This window comes from Chrysochloris asiatica, unplaced genomic scaffold (assembly GCF_000296735.1).
Source record: "Chrysochloris asiatica unplaced genomic scaffold, ChrAsi1.0 scaffold00002, whole genome shotgun sequence".
Taxonomy (NCBI): Eukaryota; Metazoa; Chordata; class Mammalia; order Afrosoricida; family Chrysochloridae; genus Chrysochloris; species Chrysochloris asiatica.
The window spans coordinates 21,594,917-21,607,430 of record NW_006408520.1 but is presented as its reverse complement, the minus strand read 5'-3'; the positions used below and the strand labels follow the sequence as shown (position 1 = coordinate 21,607,430).

The 12,514-nt window shown below is 40.9% G+C and overlaps 1 protein-coding gene across 1 annotated transcript in view; it reads right to left on the bottom strand.

Annotated features, from left to right (window-relative positions):
• The window catches only part of TGFBR3 (transforming growth factor, beta receptor III), a 176,323-nt gene that overhangs the window by 18,529 nt on the left and 145,280 nt on the right, over positions 1-12,514 (bottom strand). The window contains exons 12-13 of the mRNA XM_006831059.1: positions 10,084-10,383; positions 5,755-5,875 (exon numbers count right to left, since the gene is read on the bottom strand). Of these exons, the coding sequence (XP_006831122.1) occupies positions 5,755-5,875; positions 10,084-10,383 (421 nt within the window). The remainder of the gene's footprint in view (positions 1-5,754; positions 5,876-10,083; positions 10,384-12,514) is intronic.

Here is a 12,514-nt window from a genome sequence, read left to right as displayed (position 1 = left end):
ATAGGATCAGCACTGGACTGCGAACCAAATGGTCAGCAGTTCAAACCCACCAGTGGATCCTTGGAAACTCTATACAGGGTCGCTATGAGTAGGAACTGCCTCAACAGCATGTAACAACAACAGTCTTCTAGAGGAACTTATTGGAATACGTATAGATGAAATGAAACGTCTGGATTTCCCTTCAAAATAATCCAGTGGGAGACAGGAAGTTATAAATAAGAAAAAAAAATTGGTTGCCAAGTTGATTATAACTCATGGCGAGCCCAGGTGTGTCAGAATAGAACTGTGCTTAATAGGTTTTCAAGAGCTGATTTTTCAGAAGTAGATGAGCAGACCTTTCTTCCAAGGTCCCACTGAGTAGATTTGAATCTCCAACCTTTCAGTTAGCATCCAAGTACTTATTAGCCATTTGTACCACTCAGGAACTCTGATGAAATACAAGGGGCTCTAAGTTGGCAATTGTTGAAACCACATGGTGGATTCATTCTACAATTCTCTCTACTTTAAAATATATATTTGATAGTTTGCAAAACAAAAAGGTTTTAAAATGTATGTTGTTGTTAAGTGCCGTCAAGTTGGTTCTGGCCCATCATGACCCTGAATATCAGGCTTCCGAGGAACAGCTGGTGAGCTTAAACTGCCGACCTTGTGATTCAAACCGACTTAGCAGTCCAATGCATTAACCCATAGCACCACATCAAATTGGTTCTGACTCACAGCAACCATGTATAGCATTATCAAGGAGAGAGGCTGGTGAGTGTGGACCACCAACTTTGTACTTAACAGTTCCGTGCTTATCCTACCGCACCATACCAGGATTCCAAAAAAAATGTATGCTATGATCAAGCAAAGTCCTATGATACCTCTCTAACCTTACTGGTGGTGGTTGTGTGCCGTGGATCGGTTCTGACTCATAGCGACTCTGTACAGGGTTTCCGAGGCTGTAAATCTTTACAGGAGCAGAAAGCCTCATCTTTCTCCTGTGGAACGGCTGGTAGTTTTGAACTGCTGACCTTGATGTTAGCAGTCTGACTCGTAACCACTATGCTACCAGAGCTCCTTATTAGATAGAGATTGACTATCTTGGTCTATCAATAAAGCATTTTATAAAGCCAAAGGGTAAAACCTGACTGATACTTTAGAGTATTTTTATTCTAGAAAAATCGAATGTGTTGCAAAAAATGATGTCTCTCTTGGATTAACTTCCAATTGATAATCACAGCTTTCTTTTCCATTCCACTTCGTCACCCCTTAATGTCCCCCACTCCCAGTGGGGGGAAAACTTGGCAGAGACGTTGAGAGGAAAGGAAGGAAATTAATATTACAGAGTGCCCATATACCAGGTGCTATGCAGCGAAAGCTGTTAGTTTTGAAAGTTGTGTGGTAAAAATATGAAGAAAATTCACTACTGCAAACATTTAACTGGCTAAGAATCATGTGTTGTTGTTGTTAAGTGCCGTTGAGTCAGTTCCGACCCATAGCGACCCTGTACAGGGTTTCTGAGGCTGTAAATCTTTACGGGAGCAGAAAGCCTCATCTTTCTCCCACGGAGCACCTGGTAGTTTTGAACTCAATCATATACTGTATCTAAATTAGGGAAAATTTGAAAATGACATTTTATGTCCAGATATGTGAGCGAAGTTTCAGAAAAATGATTACTCCTTCCTTTTACCGTTAAAAAAAGAAAAACAAAACCACTGACTGGGTGTAAGCATTTTCATCATGTAAGCCCAAGTGTTCTCAAATGTTCTAAAAAATAGTCACAGCATCCAAAGCAAACAGCACCTGACATGGCTCTACTTCAAACTGTTGTAGCAAATAGGGTAGGATGGCACCACCTCAACTATTTTAATTGTTTTGCCGTAACCCATAATATGCTTAAACTAGGTATGTTTTCTGGACCTTTTTGTAAGTTACAACCCAAAGGCACAGAACTTTTCCTGAACTTTAAGACTCTGCTAAACAGTTTAAAGGTTTCACAACATGAAACACTTCGAGAAAGCCTCATTATCCAAAATTTTCTGCCGTTCCTAATTATTTGAGTATTAGGTTACTGAATATCCAAGTAAATAGGATATAGATGAGAAATAGAGAGGGTTAGAAGAAGACGGGCATGAGGAGACAGGTGCCTATGTTGCTTTTAGTTTTTATTAGAAATTAGAATCAACCTTTGCCTAGGTTTAAGAGCATAGATTCTGAATCAAAATACCTGGATTTAAATCCTAGATTTATCATTTTATATATTGTAAGATCGTGGCCAAGTTGCTTAACCTCTCTCTATAGCTGCCTTTTAGAGGTGCTATGAGGATTCATTAAGATAGTCTACATTATTAGTATTTAGAACAGAGCCTTACACTAGGTAAATGCTTAACAAATGTTACACTACCAACATCATCATCTCCATTACCACCAGCACCATTATTATTATTGAAAGTTTAAACAGTATCTGGGTTAGCAGAGACTGTGGAAAATATACTAACAGAAACTCAGCAAGACTCCATGAACAACAGTGGCCCACAGAAGAGACACAGACTCATTTATCAGTCATGATAGTCTACGCTCCTTGGTCACAGAAAAAATAAATACCGTTTGAAATATGTTGAAATATGTTCAATGCCATTGGCAGTGGTAGCCACGAAGCAGCTCCTTGTCTGCTTGGTAAGTTGCCAATCAGACTTATTTGATGCCCTAGAAAACCCAGTTGTTGGTGAAAAAGATAGCCTAAATGACTAGGGAAAGCTGGAATTTAGACACTGCCTTCAAAAAATACCTATATAGTAAATGGACAATGAGTGCCCTGATTGGCTAGGAAATTTTTACCTGAAAAGTTAAATTCCAACAAGAGATCCATTCATTCCTACAGATACTACAGTACAAAATAAACAAAAGCATCCTATAACAGTATTAGTAATCCAGATATTATTCAAATAAACTGTTACTAGGCAAATGAGAAGAACACTATTAGGCAAATGATTTATTTAATGGTGGTAGAGTTTGTTCTTGTCTACTAATCTAAAAGTTGGTGGTTGGCACCATTCAGAAGTACCATGGAAGAAAGGCCTGGCAATCTCTTTCATAAAGATTGTTGTTGTTGTTGGTAAGTACTGTCAAGTCTGTTATGACTCATAGCAACCCTATATAAGGTTTCTGAGGAGGAGCTGTTGGGTTTGAACCACCAACGTTATGGTTAAGTAGTTCAGTGCTTCTCCAACAGTGCCACACCACAAAATTACAGCCAAGAAAACCCTATATAGCAGTTCTACTTTGTATCATACATGAGGTTGTCATGAGTTAAAACTGACTTAAGAGAAACTTTTTTTTTAAAAAAAAGGCAAATGGTCGCATTCCTTTTAAAATGACTATTTCAATTCACTGTAAAACAGGGGCATGAGCAAGCCCAGACTCCAGTGGTTTGCATTCAGGAGAGATTATATGAGAGTTAAAAGAAAACATACATAAAAGATAAGAGGGGACACACACAGTTGAAAATTGCCAGGAAATCTACTCCATTCAGTGCAAAGACAGTGAGCACTTGCATTCATTCAGCCCCTGGGAAGGTGGCCTACAGTTTAGTCTCTTCAATTTGCTTAATAAACCAAAGCAACAAATGTTTTTCATCCACATGTTTTCCTTACTGAACTCCAGTCTCAATTAGCAAATCTCATTAAGTTCCTTTGATATTTAGTAAAAGCTGCCTGAACTTTCTATGTAAAGAAAACACTGAAATTTCAGGATAATTACCCTAAGTTTAAATAAAAGCAATTACCTTATTTATAAGAGAAATTACTTAGAGAAATACCACCAGACTTAAAAGGAAAGTGAATGAATTACTGGAAGTTATACTGCTACAATATTAATGCCTAATTATTGTCTGGCATAGGAAAAAGCAAGCTGCTGCCTTCAATTACCAGCAGAATTACCTCTCTCAAAATAGGTAAGAGTAACAGATGGAGTATGAGGTAGCTGTTGCTATTGTTAAACCATGTTCTTAGTACAAAATAGAGCCAGCTGCTGTACAATTGCAATATAGTTAGTAACACAATTAATTTGTTCATATTTCTTTCCCTTGAGCCCATAAACCAGGAGCTGATGTGGGCAAATCCATTTATAGAAAGAATGTGGTTTTCTAACTGTTTCAAATGGTTAAAAACCAACAAATAAAGAGTACAACAAACAGATGCAAACCTTGCTGAAGAACCAAAAAATATCTAGTATGTAAATTTCATATTAATATAAGATGACTTAAAATGGTTTTGCTTCCTCAAACAGAGCATTTGAGTTAAACAGCGGACAAGGTCTCTGGAAGCCATCAGTCCAAACCTCTCTTTTTCCAGATAAAGGAACTGAAACCCAGGGAGGTGAGGGGAGATCTTTGAGGTCCCATAGCCAATTAACACCGAAGTCATGAACAGCACCCTAGTCTCCTAAACCAGTAACCCCGTACCCCACTCTTAACGTTCCTAGGACAGGGGCAGATGCCACCACCAGACGGGCCAACTGGAATGGCACTGCATCTTCATAAAGGTCATTCAACCAAACAGGACACTGGACAGCACCCACAGGTCTCTGTTCTGTCAGATCCAGCCTCCCCATGGGTCACTCCTACTGCTAGGTTTTGCCAAATCGCAATCCAACAATGTCAGTATTGGAAATGTCACCCCAGGGCTGTCCCAAACCCTAGAGCTCTGTCAGCATCACCCAGCAGGCCTCCCAGATAATGCCTGGCTTTTGGTGACCAGGCTCCTCTCAGCCAAATGGGATGTTGGAAGGTGGGTCAGCAGCTCTAGTCCTGAAATGTCTGATCCCAGAGACTAGGTGCCCACTTTCATTCTCCAAGCCTTCTCTCAGTTTGGTACCCTCAGCTACCAATTGCAACTGCCTCTGAGCCACATTTGGTTCTGATTCTCAGTGTCGTGTTCTTGCTTGTTCATGTCCTTGAAGCTATGATACAGGTCCCTAGCAGATGCTGTCTACACAATCTACAGGATCTTATATACATTCCTGAAATTGCCATAAGGCACCAGAACTGCTTCTCTGCTGGTCTGGCTGGCTTGTGCCTGGTTTGACTCTGCCTGGCCAGTTCTCCTCAGGTGTGGATACCATGCCACCTAAGCCATACCCTTCCCTTCTAGAAAGGGCAGCTTGCTCATTGTTCCTGCATGTGTAGGAGGAGGCAAGTCACACATGGGATTGTCTACAATGACGAAAACTGGATTGTAAAAGCTCAGTGGTTCTTAACCTTTTTTTCTATAGTGACACCTAAGATGGATCGTGTTCATATGCATAGCACTCTCCCCAAAGGCATTTTGTGGATTTTGACAAAGCACTGCAATAGCTGGTTGCAGACCCATCACCATTTCCAGCCCATCACTCACACGAAGGGCTACAGCGTGGAAAGATGGGCTGGGGACTGTGCAACTCCCCGCATGCCAGAAGTAAACTGAGCCCTTTTTCTTGAGTGTTCAAGGACGTATGTATGAATGCAAGGGAAGGTGATATTACAACAGAGGACATCCATGACTCTGATCTAATTTTTTAAAGAAGGAATCATTTGCTAATGTATCAAAATACCCACAATGGCAGTGGAGAGCCAGCTAAATAAAAGAATCCTTTACGAAGAACCTTCTTTAAAGTTACTCACTGACCCATAAGCTATCTTTTGAATAAAACTGGGCTTTTATTTCCTGAATTGGATTTTCTTAAGGCATATCCCTGAGGCCTCTATTCTCCCCGATTGAGCCTCACAAAGCCTACCTTTAGGTTCTCCTCCATGGTGGATCACGGCAAGGGGCTTGGTAAACGTCTTCTTGTTCTGCATCATGGCCCAGATCATGGAGGCGTCCAGTGAGGTGCAGGCTTCATCAGGAGGTATGCACTGCAGGGAGACACAGCAAAGTCATTCACCAGCCCAGCCTGCACAGCCATCCGTCCCAGCCTCTATCGGGAGAATTCCCAAGAACCCTAAATAATTTGGGAGGTACAGTGGCAGGCCCAGTGTAGTCTCAGCTTCTTTTGAAGATACAAATACTGATGGATGGCTTGTTTATTTCTATTTTATTTTAATACTTCCCAAAAAACAACTAAAAGTTTTAGTGTTCTTTAGTCTGAATAACAGCGAAACCATGTGACTTGTTTTGGCTGTTCATCAAGCTGGCTTCATACAAATGGCTCCTTTTTGTGATTTGTGATTATGGGAAATTTTGTGTGTTGCATTATTATGAAAGTGACAGATTTTACATTTAGTTGTCCAAAAAGATAATCACATTGTCAAGTTTGTTTGATTTTTTTAAAAAATCTTGGTACAGGCTCATGTACATAGAAACTTTCCATAGTCATCTGCTTTTAATAGTCTAAAATGCTGGTCCTGGGGAGCTTTACCAGGTGTGGAGGCCATAAGATCCGGACCTTCTAGCTATTTGAAGACCTCCCAGTTTTTAACTAGTATGTCCAGGCCCACTGTTACACCTGCATTGAAAAAAACGTGCTCACACTCCAACACCTTTTTCTTTCAAATAATCCTGGCTCTTGTCTATGCTCATCAGTGGGTGGAATTATAATGTAAATACCACCACTTGTTTGTTTTTTGTTAGAAGATATCTATCAATCAGTTAAAACGTCTAATAGCAAGGCACCCCAAAATGGTGCTTATCTTCTAGCTACACCTTTCACAAAACAAGCAATGATATTTGGCGTTACTCTCATTACTGCTCTGAGCAACATGTACGCCAGAGACATGTTATAAGATCCACCCATCCCGGCCCCTCATTCTAGGCCCTACCAAAATTAAAAAAAACCTTTATAAATGGCCCTTTTGTAGAGGAAAACAGTGGTTTTCTGTGGTGATGTATCATTAATGAAAATATATGATTGTCAGGAAAAAGTCTCTTCTTACTTTCCTATCAGTTCTTCAGTTAAGTAAGTTTCTGAGTCTACGTCTGTTAGCTGGATGACCCTGGGCAAGACACTTAACTTCTCTGGATCTCAGTTTCATCAGCAAAGGGCAGGTTTGGACTCCATGATCTTTGAGATCTCTTCCTAGAACATTCTCTGGCTCTATCTACTGTCCTAATAAACACGCAGAAGTAACTAAGGCTGGAAATATTAACTATCAGTTGTAAATAGGAAAAATAGTGGAAACAGATCATTTTAAGCCTTTGACAAACAGTGTACTGCCGTTCTGTTTGCTGTCTAATTGGCTCCTGTACTCAGGAGGGAAGTACGGGACAATTATTGCCATTTTGAGGATGAAGTTCTGAGATGTGAAAGATTTGCTTGAAGTTCTTGCTTACATCAGTAAGTAACAGACCTTCTTCCTCTAGTCCCATGCTCTTTCCATAGTGTTCCATTGTGCTTGGGGGTAAATGGCCATTTTATCCTTAGATTGCGTCACATGTCATTCCTTGATTTAGAGCTCTTCTTAACAACGTTTTACAAGGATATATGAAAATTTATTTTTGCAGATTAACACATTATCAAGCTGTACTATTTGAGGCCCAGCTCAGGGAAATGCAATAGCCAAAGTCACCAGCAAAGACCCCTGGTAACTGCCAGCACCCTCTTCTAGATCTCTAATGGTCACAGGTTATCCTTTTGCCCAGAGAGCAGCTGGGTCTCACAGCCGCACATGAAGTTCTCCAAGGCTCCCTACCACTGACCACTAAACCCCAACCTTCACCGTCACTAGAAGACAAATACAAACGTAATGTATCAATGTTTCCAAAAACAACCTAATGGAGACAAACGAAATCGCCTTATATACACAACCTCCCTAATGGCTATGATTAAATTTGCTGTGTTTTCATATGTAAACAAAATTTTCTTTGGTGTTGCATGTGAAATGGTGTTACAGGAGTCCAGATGTGGTGCTGTAGGATAAGTGCTGGACAACAAAGTTGGTTTGAGCTGCAAGGCTGGCGGTTCAAACTCACCAGCCACTCCTTGGAAACCCTATATGGGGGTCACTATGAGTTGGAACTGACTCAACAGCATTTAACAACAACAGGCAAAATAGATGCTCAGGAGAATATAATGGTGTAAGGAGTCCCAATCAATAGGAATCTATCCAGAAATAATTTTTCCTCCTATCCCTGCAGCTACCTCTATAACTTGTGCTCTAAATGAGATAATTTCATATATACAATGCATCATTAATGATAAAGCTTGATTCTTAGACTTTCACACATTGATTTGACTGCAAAAGGATTGTTGTTGTTAAGTGCCACTGAGTCCATTCCAACTCATAATGACCATGTATAAGGTTTCAGAGGCTGTATATCTTGCAGAACCAGAAAGCCTTATCTGTCTCCCGAGGAGCAGTTGTTGGGCTTGAACTACCGACCTTGTGGTATGCAGCCCAGTGCTAATCCTACAGAGCCACCACATTCCCTACTAAAGGTTTAGCGTTATCTTAATACTATGTGAGATATCGACATATGAAATCATTCATATTTATGGCAGTCAGGGGACACCTCAATGCCATGGACTGACATCATCCTCACAACAGCAGACTCAGAACACACTAACAATCATAAAATTGGCACAAAACTATACAGCATGGTGTTCTGTTAAACATATGGTCAGAGCTGACTCAATGACAGATAGCTAATAACAACAATGGCAGATCAGAGAACCAGAAAACAAACACAAGGTTGACCTGATGGGGTATCATAAATAGCCTTGTAGGTACTCCTGACAGCAGCCAGCCCAGCAAGGTCAAACGGGTCTGATTTCTGTTGTGGCAGAAGAATGTACTAGTTCAGTATGGACAGTAACATGAACCGAATATGATAAATTGGTATGAAACAGAGAAGAATTAAAATATTTACTAGTTTTCCTGAGAAGTCCTCCAGAGACAAGTCAACCTTGTAACTCACACAGCGAAGGTCAAAAAACAACTGCAATACAAGTCTCAGTGGGGCCTGGAAAAATTAATCCTCACACTGAACTTGTCCTTTCGACTCTTTGTATTTTTGGCACTGCACACTACCTGAATAGCAAAGATAAAGCCAGCCCTCTCCCTCAATGGAAAACAGTCTTGATTTATCACTTGTAAGGTACTACACTAAGTAGCCTGTGTGGAAAAAGAAGTCATACTGTGAAGATTTATTCTCTAAGACTCCATAAAACTCACAGATCACTGGTAACACAGATTTTATTCCTTAACCTGCAATATAGCCTGTTACTGGGATGAGTTCTGTTCCTAGATCTGTCTTTAAGTTGAATAGTTAAATAGGGTTCGTATCTAATGTCAGCTATTCAAATGGTTGGAATGTAGTGTCTGAAGCTTCAAAAAGTTCATGGAAATGAAAGATAATGTGATTTTTCTACAAACGTTTTTGAAGTTTCCTCACACAGAGTCCCTTTCTGTGCATAAAAAACATTAAAGAAACACTTTCAGATACACCCAAAAAACGTTAATATAGGATTCCTGGTGTGGTGCTGTAGGATAAGCACTGGACTGCAAAATCACAAGGTCAGTGGTTCAAACCTACCAGCTGCTCCTTGGAAACCCTGTACAGGGTCACTGTATGATGGAACTGACTTGAAAGCACTTAACAACAATAAGGTTTTAGAGTCCTGGTGTGACACTGTGGACTAAGCACTGAATTGCTAATCACAGGCTTGTGATTCAAGCCCACTAGATGCTCCTTGGAAACCCTAAACAGGGTTGCTTTGAGTTGGAACTGATTTGACCTGGTGCGGCGCTGTGGGTTAATGCGCCAGACTGCAAAGCTGCTTGAACTGCAAGGTTGGCGGTTCAAGCTCACCAGCTGCTCTTCAGAAACCTATACAAGGTCACTATGGGTCGGAACTGACTCAATGACACTTCACAACAACGTTTTGATGTGTGTTGCAATGTAGTACCTGTTTTTTGTTCATATGTACCATAGTGTGCATCTCATATTTTTCATATGGTAAGCTTTAAAGGGGTTGTTTTCTAACTACAGGTTTTATGTTAAGTCCGAAAGTTTGTAACCAGGGGCCCAGGGACTACCTATAACATGTGATCACACCTCTCCAATAGGTCTCTGTCTCATCTAAAAGTACCAAAATAGCAGTCCACATGGATGGAGACCCACTAACCTTAGGCAGCTTCTGAGGGTCCTTTTCTGTCTTGGTGCACAGCGTTAGCTCACACTGAAGGAAGAGCAGAGAGGTGTTGAAGATGGGCTTAAAAATGAAGCTGAATCGCTTTTTGTCCATCTCAGCTTGCAGGAGAGGAAAGTGCACTTTCTTGGGATTGTAGAATTTTACAGATTCATCTTTAGGACAAATATTCTCAATGATGGTGTAATCAGACATTCTGTCAGGGTTTGAATATGGAGAGATAAAGCAAGTTTGGATGGCAAATCCCAGTTCCTGGTCAGCCTTAGTAACAGATACCTACAAGCAAACAGAAAGATCAAATCAGAAATGAGTTAACGTCTCACTTTTACTTTAGCAAAAGTGTCACCAACTGGCATAGACCCTCTGGTGAGAGTCATCACTTTATTCTCTAACTTAAAGTCTTCTTCCTAATTACAAAGGTAACATACATTCAGAGAAGAAAGATACTGCTCATTTAAAGTTGAAATGGATGATGACAATGAATTATACAGTTCAAATGCAGGGCTGGAAGACTCAAATACAAACTGAATAAATCTTCAACTGTCAAGGCCCATTGGAAAATAAAAGCATAACATGTGCCTACTGTGACAAAGGAGCTCTGGTAGCGTAGTGGTTACGAATCGGGCTGTGAACCTTAAGGTCAGCGGTTCGAAACTACCAGCCGCTCCGCAGGAGAAAGATGAGCCTTTCTACTCCTGTAAAGATTTACACCCTTGGAAACCCTGTACAGGGTCGCTATGGGTCAGAACTGACTCAATGGCACTTAACAACAACAACAACAGTTAACTTTACAAAATAAATAAAGCACCGAAAGTCACAGATCCCTAGCCTCATAGCAATGTATCAAGCATAAGGCAAGTTCTTTTCAAAACAGAGGACAGAGACAGAAGGTATTAAAACCTAAGACAATGAAGACGAAACTTCTAAACTGACAAGTCAAGGAAAATAAAAACAACTGCAGACTCATCTCAACCCCATGTGTTACAAAGTAGGATTTTCTTGGCTGTGATCTTTACAGAAAAAGGAGCTCTGGTAGCGTAGTGGTTACGAATCGGGCTTTGAGCCGCAAGGTCAGCAGTTCGAAACTACCAGCGGTTCCACGGGAGAAAGATGAGGTGTTCTGCTCCCGTAAAGATTTACAGCCTTGGAAACCCTGTGTAGGGTCGCTATGAGTCGGAACTGACTCCACGGCACTTAACAACAACAGCAATCTTTACAGAAGTAGATTCCCAGGCCTTTCTTCTGTGGTGCCACTGGTTGAGTCCAAACTGCAACCTTTAGGTTAGTTGTTGTTGTTAAGTGCCATCAAGTTGGTTCCTACTCAGTGATCCAGTTTAGGGTTTCTGCAGTTGTAAATCTTTATGGGAGAAGAAAGTCTCATCTTTCTCCCAAGGAATGACGATGGGCTTAAACCACTGACCCTGTGGCTTGCAGTCCAATGCTTCTCCCTGGAGAAGGTTAGAAGTAAACCAGTTGCAACACTAAAGCCTGAAGCATTACAGTAAAACCACATCTACATCAGTGAGCAGACTACTGGTGTGTAGGATCAGCCCTGGGCTTTGAACCACAAGGTCTGCAGTTCAAATCCACCAGCTGCTCTTTGGAAACCCTACACAGGGTCACTGTGAGTTGGAATACATCACAGTGAGTAAGCACAGCTGGCTTCTGCTGCAGGATGTGAGGGACGGAGGGCGTAATCTGGTGGCAATCATGTGCCTGGCAAAGCATCCCAGTTTCTCCCAGGTCCGCTCCCTTCACTCTTTAAGCCCAGGGGTATTTTAAGGGAAATTTAACCTGGAAACATTTCTGACTCATTTACCTTCCCCTCTCGCAAAACATATGTATGGGCTAGGTCCAAACCTTGTTAAGGTTCTTTTCTTTAGAAACAGGAAGCAGTGTTTTGCTAAGTGAAAATAGAACTCAAACGTCAAGGATCCTGAACTTGGCTAGAAACCCTGATCCAAACTGGATTCTCCATGTGGTGACACATGGATCACTCCATGAATTGGGTGAAAGATGCCTTTGTGGTCAACTGCATGACTCACCAATGAAGATGAGGAGGAAGATGCTAATGGAGATGACAACAACAATTTCTTCCTGGGGTGTCTTAAAGCTTACAAAGAGTTTTTGCATATCGTAAATACTGCCAAAAGACCAATCTTGTGAGACAAATATTTTCATCTTCATTTTATAAACGAAAGAAAATTGAACACACAAAACTTGTTTAAAATCAGTTCAAAATCACATATAACAAGTACTAGGCAAAACCTAGGCTCAAATTCAGGTCTTCTGAATCCAAATAAATTCTCTTTACTACTTCACTGCAGCTATAGGGTCAATTTGACCAGGGCCAACATGTAACCTCCATGTGCTTGTTGTTGTTAGGTGTCATCGAGTCGGTACCGAC